General features: G+C 45.4%; 1 protein-coding gene across 2 annotated transcripts in view; it reads right to left on the reverse strand.

The window, feature by feature from the left end:
* EPHA5 (EPH receptor A5) overlaps positions 1 to 8690 on the reverse strand; it is a 609249-nt gene extending 600559 nt beyond the window's left edge. For both annotated transcript variants that reach the window (XM_030194566.1, XM_030194568.1), the window contains exon 1: positions 8483 to 8690. In XM_030194566.1, coding sequence (XP_030050426.1) covers positions 8483 to 8594 — 112 coding nt within the window. In that variant the 5' untranslated portion in view covers positions 8595 to 8690. The remainder of the gene's footprint in view (positions 1 to 8482) is intronic.
* Positions 8691 to 12233: the final 3543 nt, after the last annotated feature.

Genomic DNA, 12233 nt, shown 5'->3' on the forward strand with positions numbered 1-12233 from the left:
TGGTTTCGATTTCTAGAAACATTCTATTTTCTTTAATTAAGGAGGGAAGTTATCAACATGGGCTACCATTAAGATATGTTGTTTTACTGTTAACTCGAGTTATTAGTAATTAGGACACATTATTGCATAACATGGAACCTGTGCAAAAATATCATAAGTGAGTCGTAAAATAGCATGTTAGAATGGTAACCCACATTGATAACTTTTCCCCATAGTGTGGAGAGTTTCAGTATCTGGTAACCAGAGCTGAAATTGTGATGTCATAAAGCCTCATTTCAACAATGCCTAAGAGCCAACCTCATCAGTGATGTCACAATGGCCTGATAGCCCTATACTTGTCTCACTTTTATTACATATAGCAATGGTTTCAATTTCTAGAAACATTCTATTTTCTTTAATTAAGGGGGAAAGTTATCCATATGGGCTACTGTTAAGATGTGTTATTGTACTGTTAACCTGGGTTATTACTAATTAGGTCTCATTGCATAAAATAAGTCTTCTGCTAAAATAGCATGGCTTGTGGTAAAATAATTGATAAACAGTGGTGCATTCATTTAGTTTCACCACAAAATAACCAAATTTGCGAGCTGTTGGAGCTGCACAAATTGCCATTTGTCATGTTCATTTTCTGCAGAGGCCCACCAATACTGTTACACATACTAGAACCATTCTGGGAAAGGAAATGGGGGAATTTGGGATAAGCCAGAAGCACAAGGCATTTCAGCCAGCCTTCTTGAAACTCTTTGTCAAAAAAAAAAGAAAGAAAAATAACATGACCCTGCCGTAAAATAAATAAATGTGATGCCATGAAAATATCTGCAGCACATTACAAGGCCGCCTCCTTAGTGTGTCAGCTGTCAAATTATACCTTCATCCACAGGCCTTTCTAACTTTTGCCAGACTCCAGTAATTTACCAGCTAATGCTAATCTGTTTCACTTTCTACTAGCAGGGCGGCAGAGACTCACTCGTAAACTAGAAATCTGAATGCAAGAGGCGTTCTGCTCAGCCACGCTATGTGAAGGGCAAATATCAATTTCAGCTGAATAGCAATAAACCACAATCAATCTTTGACCCCCAGGCATTAAGGAAGCTGAGGTCACAAATAATTTGCAGGTTCAATGATGCCCCTTCCCACCTCCACCGACCCTGCCTAAAATGATTACCTTATTAGACAGTAGATCTTTTTTTCTTAAAGAGAATAATCTGAATTATTTATAGAAGCCTACCATATATTGTCTGAGTCAGTTATGTACGATTAATACTCATTTCACCGCACTGCTGATCTGTCTGGACTTTGCATTTCCTGCTCAGTTTATTGCTTCATATTACATGGTAAATTTTCAGTTCTGGATCTTTTCTCAATTATAAAAACAAGTGCAGACATGCACAATTTAATATGAAACTTCTGTACTATACAAGGGGGTCTGTGCACATGTATGTGGTGTGGCAGTGCCATTTGTCATATTTGATAACTGTGACAATGGACAGGCAGCCCAAAACAGAAGTTCTCCATAACATTACCAGTCAACTAAAAAAAACATTCTCTATTTCATCACTGTTGCCTGAGGCTGAATCATTACACATTTACCCCCTAATTCTGTAACTTGCACACACAGCTAAATGCGCAATTGCGTTCGCAGTTATAGAACAGTACCATTTATGCATGAAACTTAATTGATGCTTACATGGCGCTATCAATACCTATCCTTAACCGGCACCAAATGGCTCTAATTTGCAGTTTCGTGCGTAAGTTACGACCCTATTCTATAAAATGTTTAAATTGTCTTGCGTGTACATGTGAAGGGGGGGGGGGGGGTTCATGTGGGAGGGGCAAAGGCAAGTCATTGGTGTTCTGACTCTTGTAGCATGCACTTAATAGAATCCTATCTGTTATGCATGCAAGGTGCAGTTTTTACACCTGCTGTGGCCTCGGAGGCTAAATTGATAACAGAGCATTTAAGTTAAAAAGTCAAGTAAACACCTAGCTAGGCATGATTTAAAAAAAACTACATAGGTGCCTATCAGTGGCATTTTCGAAAGAGAAGGGCGCCCATCTTTCGAACAAATTGGGAGATGGGCGTCCTTCTGTCAGGGTCGCTCAAATTGGCATAATCGAAAGCCGATTTTGGGCGTCCTCAACTGCTTTCCATCGCAGGGATGACCAAAGTTCACGGGGGCATGTCAACAGCGTACCGAAGGCGGGACGGCGGCGTGGTTAAGAGATGGGCATCCTCTGCCTGACAAGCATTTGGCTGACTTTACTTGGTCCCTTGTTTTTTCACGACCAAGCCTCAAAAAGGTGCCCAAACTGACCAGATGACCACCAGAGGGAATCGGAGATGACCTCCCCTTACTCCCCTAGTGGTCACCAACCCCCTCCCACCCAAAAAAAAAAATGTTTTAACATTTTTTGCCAGCCTCTATGCCAGCCTCAAATGTCATACCAAGCTCCATCACAGTAGTATGCAGGTCCCTGGAGCAGTTTTTAGTGGGTGCGGTGCACTTCAGGAAGGCGGACCCAGGCCCATCCCCCCCACCTGTTACACTTGTGGTGGTAAATGTGAGCGCTCCAAAACCCACTGTACCCACATGTAGGTGCCCCCCTTCATCCCTAAGGGCTATAGTAGTGGTGTACAGTTGTGGGGAGTGGGGGGCTCAGCTCCAAAGGAATTCCACTGCAGTGCCCCCTAGGGTGCCTGATTGGTGTCCTGGCATGTGAGGGGGGCCAGTGCACTACAAATGCTGGCTCCTCCCACAACCAAATGCCTTGGATTTGGTCCTTTTTGAGATGGGCGTCCTCGGTTTCCATTATCGGCGAAAACTGAGGTCGCCCATCTCTAAGGTCGCCCATCTCAACATTTAGGTCGACCATCTCTAAGGTCGACCTAAATGTTGAGAGTTGGGCGTCCCCGACCGTATTATCAAAACTAAAGATGGACGCCCATCTTGTTTCGATAATACGGGATGCCCCGCCCATTCACGGGGGCGTCCTCAGAGATGGTTTTCCTCGTTCGATTATGCCCATCCACGTGTCTATAAAATACGAGTGTACATGGTAAAATCACACCTTGAATACAGGCTCAGACACTGACACCAGCTCAAGTGCACGTGTAAAATATTCACATGTAAAGTTTGCATGTACATGCATTGCTTAAAGTATTTTATGATCACTATGTGTACATGCGAAGGACACCCATACTCAACCCAGACCACACCCCCTCCCCCCCATACACCTACTAGCAAAGTGCAAGTCACTTGATGTGTGTATGTGGTCACACACAGGGAAGTCTTTTTTTTTTAATTACCCCCTGAGACGCTTATTTACTAAGTTGCTTTCATTATTAGTGTGGCACAACCATATGCACTAATCAGTAGCGTAGCCATGAGGGGGGCCTTGGGGGCATGCCCCCCCCCCCCCACTTTGGACTCAGACTCCCTCTAAAACTGCAGCACCCTTAAATTGCTGGTGACTCCGCCAGCCAAATAGATCCACTGCCCAAACCCTCACCTCCACCCTGTCCCACTCAAAGCTGCCTCAGCAGCGAGGAAGTCGGCAGATTGTTTTCCAGCCGCTCACGGTGATACTCCTTGAGCATGCTCAGTTCATGCATTTTTACTACTTCTTTTATTTCTGGCTGTGTGCTAATGTTCCATTAGCGCACAGCCATTTTTAAAAATTATTTTGTACGCTGTAAGGGCTCCCACATTATCCATATGCTAACATGTTACCACATGGTAATGTAGATGCACTCACTGGTTAGTGCAGGAATGCCCACTGTCTGCCCTGACACGCCTCCTCAAAAAAATATTTAGCACTCAAGTGTGCACACATGGCAAAACATGTCTTGGGTTAGACCATTTTAGGTGAGCATCAGCACCTAACATAGCTTAGTAAAGGGCCCTAAATTTGGACAGAAGTTGATTTACCCATCTAAAACCCAATTTTTGCACATTTATCTGGCTGGCACTAAATATTGTGAGCAGCTGGGTTCATTCTAAATTTCACTGTTCAGGGGAATCAAATTTGGACCTGTGGAGATTTCCCCCATCTAAAACCCTATCTCAGCTTTGTAAATCTTTGCAACATAAAAGCCCTCATTTTCTACAACCACAGAAAACCCAGCTAGTTTGCAAAACAGCACCTCTTTCATTTGTCATTCCACTCTTTTCTCTGTCATTCCAGTTTCTGAGGCCCCGATGCTCAGAAGCAAATGCAGGCGGTAGAGGCTATTAGCGCCGGACTAGCACCTGCATTTGCTAGCACCAAATGCTCAGAGCTGAGCGCATTAACCAACGAGCTCATCGACTCGCAGTGCAATGAGCATGAAAAATGCATGTTGATGAGGTTATTCCTTATTCCTCCCCCAATGTTCAAAAGACAACATACCAAACAAGGGTGCTCTTTCCGCCGTCAACCCTATGCCAGCTTAGAGCTGGTGTTAGGGTTGTGCCGAGCCATGGTCTGTCAAAAAAAGTGCCACTAAAAGCAAAGGAAGCATAAAGTAAGAACAGCCAAGGCTACAAAATAGAAGGACAAAGAACAGATCCATAGCTCTGGGCCGGTAGACAAAGTCTAAAACAGTTCCCAGTCCTCCGTACCCCTGAATGTTAACGGCTTGGCAGGAACAGTAGCCATATTTAAGAAGAAAGGTATGGCTTGGCATATAGGTGACACAATATATTACCACTTTCTGCCAGACCATGGATGATGGATGTAAACAAACCAGCTGAAACCAGTTATGTCTTAGGGGCCCACATCTGTCCGGCCTCCACTCCTGGGCACAGGCTCCTCCCCAATTTGACTGGTGTGAGAAGGAAGAGGCTGTCCTACCCTGGTTAGGCCCCTAGAGGGCGCTGTTCCCCTAAAATGTCTAGGGAGAAGGGCTGGGTGAGTCACTAAAGGGAGCCAGTAAGGGGTGTATAGAAGGAGGTCGCTAGGACCAAGGAGAGTCCTGGGGATAGAAACAGGTGCAGCAGGTTATGGGCTGGGTCCTGGTTGGTCATTAACCACTTAATACCCCACCTGAGTGGTGAGGGAGAGAGGAGAGCTAGCAGCTGCAGAGGAGGGCTGGTAGCTGAATCAGAAGGATCCCCATGAGAAGTATTATTGGCTGTGAGCAGGAGGAGCCCCATGAGAAGTACTGGCTGTGTCCTTAAGATTGTGTGTCTAGAACTGTGTGTTACCAAGAAGGAAGCTGGCTGGGGTAAGAAGGCCCTAGAGTGTCAGATATAGGAACTGTATGTTACAAGGAAGGACTGTATGTCCAGGTGCTTAAGCTGGAAGATTGAACTGAGTGGGAAGGAATGTTTAAGCTGGAAGAACTGTTTAAGCTGGTAAAAGTGTTTTAAGCTGGAAGAGGTGTACTCCAGGAAGCGGGAATAAAAGATTTGTATGAGAAATATCCTGTTGGTGAGACCTGACTATGTTGCCTTTTGAGAAGCAGGTCACCCTGAGCAGAAAGGGGTAGTAGCCTACTTTGCATAAAATCTGCATACTGAGAACCAGCTCACCCTGAGTGAAAGAGGGACCTGGGGATCCTAAGGTGGGAGCTTCATCTTCACAATAGTCTCATTTTCACACTAGGCATGCACTAAACAGTTGTGCTTAAGCAGAGTTCTTGAGCTCATGCGACACAATCCTGCCCCTTAACTTTCTAATGCTCAATGGTAACAGTGCACCTATATTTGCATGTCATTAGCATTGAGAATTATGGAGCTGTGTTGCTCATGCTATTGTGGCAGTATTTTTCCAGCACTGTTCAATAAAGCATCAGAGTTTTGATTATATGGGCCTGAGTCTTCAACCATTTTTTTTTTTTACTTACTGTATGTAATTTAACTCTGGTATTTTTATAGTAAATGATGACAGATAAAGACTTGTAGGGTCCATATTTTATGAAATAAAAATCTTTATGGCCCCCATCTTCTGTTTTTAAGAATTTCCCTTAACCTCACCGTCTAGTGGTTGACCCCATATATTTATGCTTTTCCTGTATCCCTTTGGGGGTCTAAGAAGGATTCACTATGGTGTCATTGGACAATCCAGAGGCACTTTCAACACACATTAGGTGCCATTATCTTTTTCGGAAAGAAGAAGAGCAGAAATTGGCAGTCTAAATAGGATCGGTTAGTTCCACATCCACTTTTTATTTTTTGCTATGGTGGTAAACAAAGAGTTAAAGCTTATGTTTAGACAGTCAAAAATACCTGAGAGCAAGAGAAAACATTTTTGACAGGCTCCTGAATTAGGATAAAACTATTTATTGGGGGGGGGGGGGAGGGGAGTCATTTACTAATAGTCACTGATGAACACCATTAACATGCATTATCTGCCAAAAGGCCCATTTTATGCAATAGGCCCTGTGGTAGAAAAGACACAGGTTTTCTCCCTCCTATAAATAGGAAAAATGTTTAGCAAATAGGACCCTTAGATCATATTTCTCAGGATGTGCTAATAGGTAAGGTTCTAGAAATTGTCTCATGGATGAAAATGAACAGAGCAAGGCTCTACTCTGTTTTATCCATTTAGTGGACTGCAGGCAATAAGCAATTAACACGTTTTACAAAGTTGTGCTTCTAGTTTCCAGCCTCGTTTTTTTTCTCTAAAATTGGATGATGCCCTATCCAGAAAACAAGAATCCCGGTCCCTACAGCCCTGCACACTAAAGACCTGAATGAGCTGAAATCGATGTTTTCTGTGGTTAAAACCAACTCCTGTCTGGTTAATCAGCCAGGGAGCAAGGACTTTTAGCGTTAAGTGATGCCTTTAATGCTATATTTTAAGGATGAAAGGGGACACTGGAGAATTTGAGGATGTCACAGTATTAGTCCAGTGTCTTTGATATATGTAACTGCATAACTCCCCAGGCTCCATAAAACACAGCCAATCTCTGTTCGATGAAATCTGGCTAAAGGTTAGGAGAGTGAAACGAAAAAAAATCAAACCCTCTGTAATGTGAAAATATTGAGGGACGCCAGACTTTAAAGTATAGAATAAATTAAGTTATTCTGAGGACTATTGATTGCAGTACAACTAGAACTATTTCTTCAATTTCAGAAGTTATTTGGAAATTGTCACATTTTTTTCCAGACACATTCCAGCTCGGCATAGCAGCAGCCACCTCTGTCAATCACCCAGCAGCACCACCAAGAAAATGTGACACCAACAAGGCACTCTCAAGCGTCCTCATCTGGGGCTAAAATGCGAACAAACATGTTCTTGTAAATTCGCCCCATTGCAAACAGCAGGTTCAACCCAGCTATGGATGAAACATTTCATACCGAAGAGACTGAGCGTGCAGGTGTGTGATTCGTACGTGCGCACAGATGCTAGGTGTACACAAACGTTTAAGCACAACTTCATTTTAGCATTATTTTAAATCAATTCATATTGACATAAACTACTTGTATACCTGGAAATTCAAAGTTTTCCCTGATACCTAATTGCAATGAGATGCCGATTTCTACGCTGAACGGATTAGCGTGAGCAGACACGGATTTACACAAACTATGTCATGATATTTTGCTGTCAGCAATAAAAAAAGAAACTCTGCTTAAACGCTGACATCCTGTCTTCATATGCCTTCTTTTTTATTTATTTTTTTCGCATGCATTCACTTTGCACGTTCAGAGGAGAAACCGGGCTGTTAAAGCCTTAAGGCTGACCAGCTGATAACAGAACATAAATCCGTGTAGGTTTTATTCATTGCGGGATGAATCATTTTCAGTCGGATCTGGCCAAGTGGACCTGCTGTGAAAATGTGAAAAGCCCTGCTCGGATAAGATCGGCCGTTGCTTAAGAGCTGCTGCTTCACGGAATAATTTCTGAGTATTAAACAAAAAATCTAAATTAAGAAGTTGGAAGTTTGCAGAAGGTGTGGAAGTTGCAAGCCCACCACCTCGCTCCTATGCCAGTCTCTTCATCATCCAAGCAATCTGTTCCTTATTTCCCTGCCAGTGCTAATCATTTTGACTATTTTTTTTTCTTTTTTTTATCGCTTCCACTCGTTTATGCTTAAAGGGAGGAAAACAATCGGGTTCTCTCTCCGTCCCTGTACAAAGATCCACTGACAAATTTTAAGAAGCACTTTTATAGAAATGTTTTTTTTAAGCAATTTCAATTCATCACCTCATGTACTTCAAGGGAAAACAGATGCCCCCTTATCGGGGACCCCGCATGAGCAAACTGACAGCCACGAAGCTCAGGAGGTGCTCCCTCCCTGCCTCCTGCACCAAAGAAAGTTACAATAAGACAAGGGAGGGAGGGAGCTGTATCCACGTACAGGCGATCCCTTTGCAGGAGAGCTGAGTCCCAGTCTCTGAGGCTCGGGAATCGAACCAAACCGATCCGATCCAGGGTGAAAGCGGACCCCACCAACACACACTGTCTCTCTCTGATACTTAACACCCCTCTGAACCTCCCCCCAACACACACACACACTGCAGAACAGGAGCCGAATGTATGCTCTCCTCTGTCTTACCTTCGTTGATGGGGATGCAGAGAAAAGGCAGGGTGCTGCTCAGCCATATCCAAATCCATAAGGGTCCCCGGACCCGAGAGCTGCCCCAGAGCCCCGGCCAGTCCCAGGGCATGGTGCGCTGCCGCTGTCTCCTCTCCCCCTGCCGGCTGCTGCGCTCCCCGCTCCTCCGTCTCACCAAGAGATGCCCGTGTCCCTTTTTTATATTTGTCTTCTTGGAAGGAAGGAGGATGATTATGTATCCTTCTCGCCCCCTCCTCCCCGTAGATTTTTTTCCCCCAATCTTTCCCTTCCCCCTTTTACCCCTTCCACTGTCTTCTGCTCTTTTCTTGCCCTTGGAAGTGCAGGGGAAGCGAAGGAAACGGGAAAACACTTTCCAAAAGTCAGAAGGAATCAAGCGAATGAAGAGGAGGAGGAGGAGGAGGGGGTTGCAAGAGGTAAGACGGAGGGGAGGGGGAGGGACATCAAGGGATGAGGGGGAGGAGAAGCCAAAATAAAGGAAACGACTGGAGAGAAAAAAAATTGCAATGAATGAAACCCCTTCCTCCGAGGAAGCTGCGGCTTGAGCAGTCAGTGTTGAGGAAGGGGGTGGGGAGAACCAAGCAGGCAGAGCAGAGGGAGGGACAGGTACGGAGAGCACCCGGATCCTCCGTTCTCCCTCCCTGCCTGTGCCGGCAGGGTTAATGCGAGCAGAGCCAGTGCTGCCAGGCCAGGCTGCAGCTTCACCCAGGCAGGTGGGGAGAAGGAGGAGGTACCCAGTGCTTGATCGTGTGCGCTCCCCCCCCCCCCCCCACCCCCCTTGGCATTGCAGGGCTCTGCCGCTCTGGTTGTAACACTGTAATTTTATTTTACTATTGTCACTGCTACTTCCTTAATTATCTCCTGGTTTTTTCCCCCCTATATTTATTTATTCTTACCTGAACTGCTAATATGACTGGGAGAACATGCAAAATTGCCACTCTATAAAGGAATCTGGATCCAGGGGGAGGCGATCCTGGACAGAGCTGGGGACCCAGCACTCTCCTGGGTCACAGGAAGTTATTTCCGGGCCCTTTCCTCCCCTAAAAAGTGCAGTAGCAAACTAAGGAGCACATCACTTCCACCTCTTGGACCCGGCATTTCTTTTGCTGCCCGGAAACGGGAACCTTTGGTAATGGGAAGATGCTCCCTGACATCCAAAAAACTTCCACGGACCACACGGAAACCTCCCACACCCCCTAAGCACCTGCACTTGGCTCCCTGATCAGTGATCAGTCAGTACCCAACCTCCAGCCCTGTCAATTCTTGTCAGGCATCTTATATGAAGAGTTTCACACGCTAACGCCACCTTTTTTTTTTTCCAGCAGTTTGCTGCAAGGGCCCTTTTTATTTGTTCACCACCATGATGGACCCCAGATGACGGCATAAAAAATTCTCCTACATAAATAAATAAAATAGCTGCCAACTTCCAGATCACTGCCCTGAAGGAAGGAAGGAAGGTGAGACGTGAACACCTCACAATGTGCTTGAGAGGGGGAAGGAAGGAGGGAGAGGGGATTTGAAGACCAAGTGCCCATGTGATGCTGACACCCTAAATTGTGTCACCCTAGGCGGCTGCCTAGTCTACCTAGAGGACAGGCTAATATTGGAGCTGAGAGGTTAGGGTGGGACTAGGAGAGGGCCACAAGGCATCAGCATAGTATACAGCCATCTCTTTTTCTGCTAGCGGGAGGGGGGTGTTCATCAGCATGCATGACTGCTGGGAAGTATTAGGAATAGAGAAGGGTGCTGCTTCCCCAGCACCTGCATCACAAATCAGATACAGGCAGCGGTTCCTCCTTAAAATTGAAAGTTGCTGGAGAGATTTTCAGAGGACTATAGTTTAGTGCCTGAGGGCTGAGGCAGTACTGTTAGTCACTGTTTTGTAGCCAATAACCTCCCCCCCTCCCCCCAGGAGTGGAGGAGTAGCCTAATTTAGTTATTAGGATTTATTTACCACTGGTTAATGCAGTGAGCTGAAGAACTGTGTTGATTCCTGCTATGGCTCCATGTGACCCTGGGCCAGTCACTTAACCCTTCATTGCTCCAGGTACAAAACTTAGGGCCCCTTTTAGAGAGAGGCAGTAAGCCCAACATGGTTTAACTGCACCCTAATCTGGAACTACCGCTTGCTGAATGCGGGCGCCGGTGGTAATTCCTGTCCTGATATGCCCTACTTGCCACTTTATGGAAAACAGCTAGATATTTTCCAGCCTTCATTAACCTGGTGGTAATCAAACAGTGTGCTACCTGGTTACCGCAGGAGCCCTTAATGCCACCTCAATGGGTGGTGTTAAGTGCTCCCCCCCCCCCCACATGTGGCCATGTAGTAAGTGAAATTTTACCACATAGCCATTGCCATTTTTTGGCTACATTTGTACCCCGCGCTTTCCCACTCATGGCAGGCTCAATGCGGCTTACATGGGGCAATGGAGGGTTAAGTGACTTGCCCAGAGTCACAAGGAGCTGCCTGTGCCTGAAGTGGGAATTGAACTCAGTTCCTCAGGACCAAAGTCCACCACCCTAACCACTAGGCCACTCCTCCACTTTTACCCACTACGGTAAATAGGGCCACAGCGTGTGTCAAAAAGGGCTTCCGTTGCTTGGTAAACGATTCCTTAGTGAATCTACTAGGAAAGTACCTGCATGTAATAAATGCAAACCCACTTTGGTTGTGCTACAGAAGTGGAGGAGTGGCCTAGTGGTTAGAGTACCGGTCTTGTAATCCAGAGATGGCCGGTTCAAATCCCACTCAAATCCTGCTGCTGTGCCTTGTGATCTTGGGCAAGTCACTCAACCCTCCATTGCCTCAGGTACAAACTTAGATTGTGAGCCCTCCTGGGACAGAGAAATATCCAGAGTACCTGAATGTAACTCAGCTTGAGCTACTACTGAAAAAAGGTGTGAGCAAAATCTAAATACTACTACTACTACTATTTAGCATTTCTATAGCGCTACAAGGCGTACACAGCGCTGCACAAACATAGAAGAAAGACAGTCCCTGCTCAAAGAGCTTACAATCTAATAGACAAAAAATAAAGTAATCAATTAATGTGTACAGGAAGGAGGAGGAGAGGAGGGTAGGTGGAGGCAAGTGGTTACGAGTCAAAAGCAATGTTAAAGAGGTGGGCTTTCAGTCTAGATTTAAAGGTGGCCAAGGATGGGGCAAGACGTGGGGGCTCAGGAAGTTTATTCCAGGCGTAGGGTGCAGCGAGACAGAAGGCACGAAGTCTGGAGTTGGCAGTAGTGGCGAAGGGAACAGATAAGAAGGATAAATAATAAATAAATCAATGACCCCTCTGTTATACTATCAGGTCATCTCTTCATCCCCCCCCCCCTTCCCAGATCATCAGACAAGAAGGGAACAGAACAACCTCAGCTAACTGCATTCTGTTGCTGCTCCTCCCATACCTCAAACCCCCTTAAAGTGGCAGGAGGAAGAGCCTGCTCAAAAACAGCAATTTTCAAAGATGCCAAGGGTGGACGTCTCAAAGAGTGAGATTTTTTTTAGATGATCTGTCCAGCGTATAAAGCTGTAAAGATTTAAATGTCATGGTGCCTTGCAAATGGAAAATAAAGCACATAAAATGTTATTTGCTTCTCTTTAGAGTTTCCTTAAAGATAGAGTGGAGGCAATATGGTTAATTCTCCAGTCGGAACATTGTCCTCTGCTCAGTGGCTAAAAATATGTACATGGGTTTCACAGCCCAGGTACTCATAGGTGCAGGAAAATGGT

Source organism: Microcaecilia unicolor, chromosome 2 (assembly GCF_901765095.1).
Source record: "Microcaecilia unicolor chromosome 2, aMicUni1.1, whole genome shotgun sequence".
Taxonomy (NCBI): domain Eukaryota; kingdom Metazoa; phylum Chordata; class Amphibia; order Gymnophiona; family Siphonopidae; genus Microcaecilia; species Microcaecilia unicolor.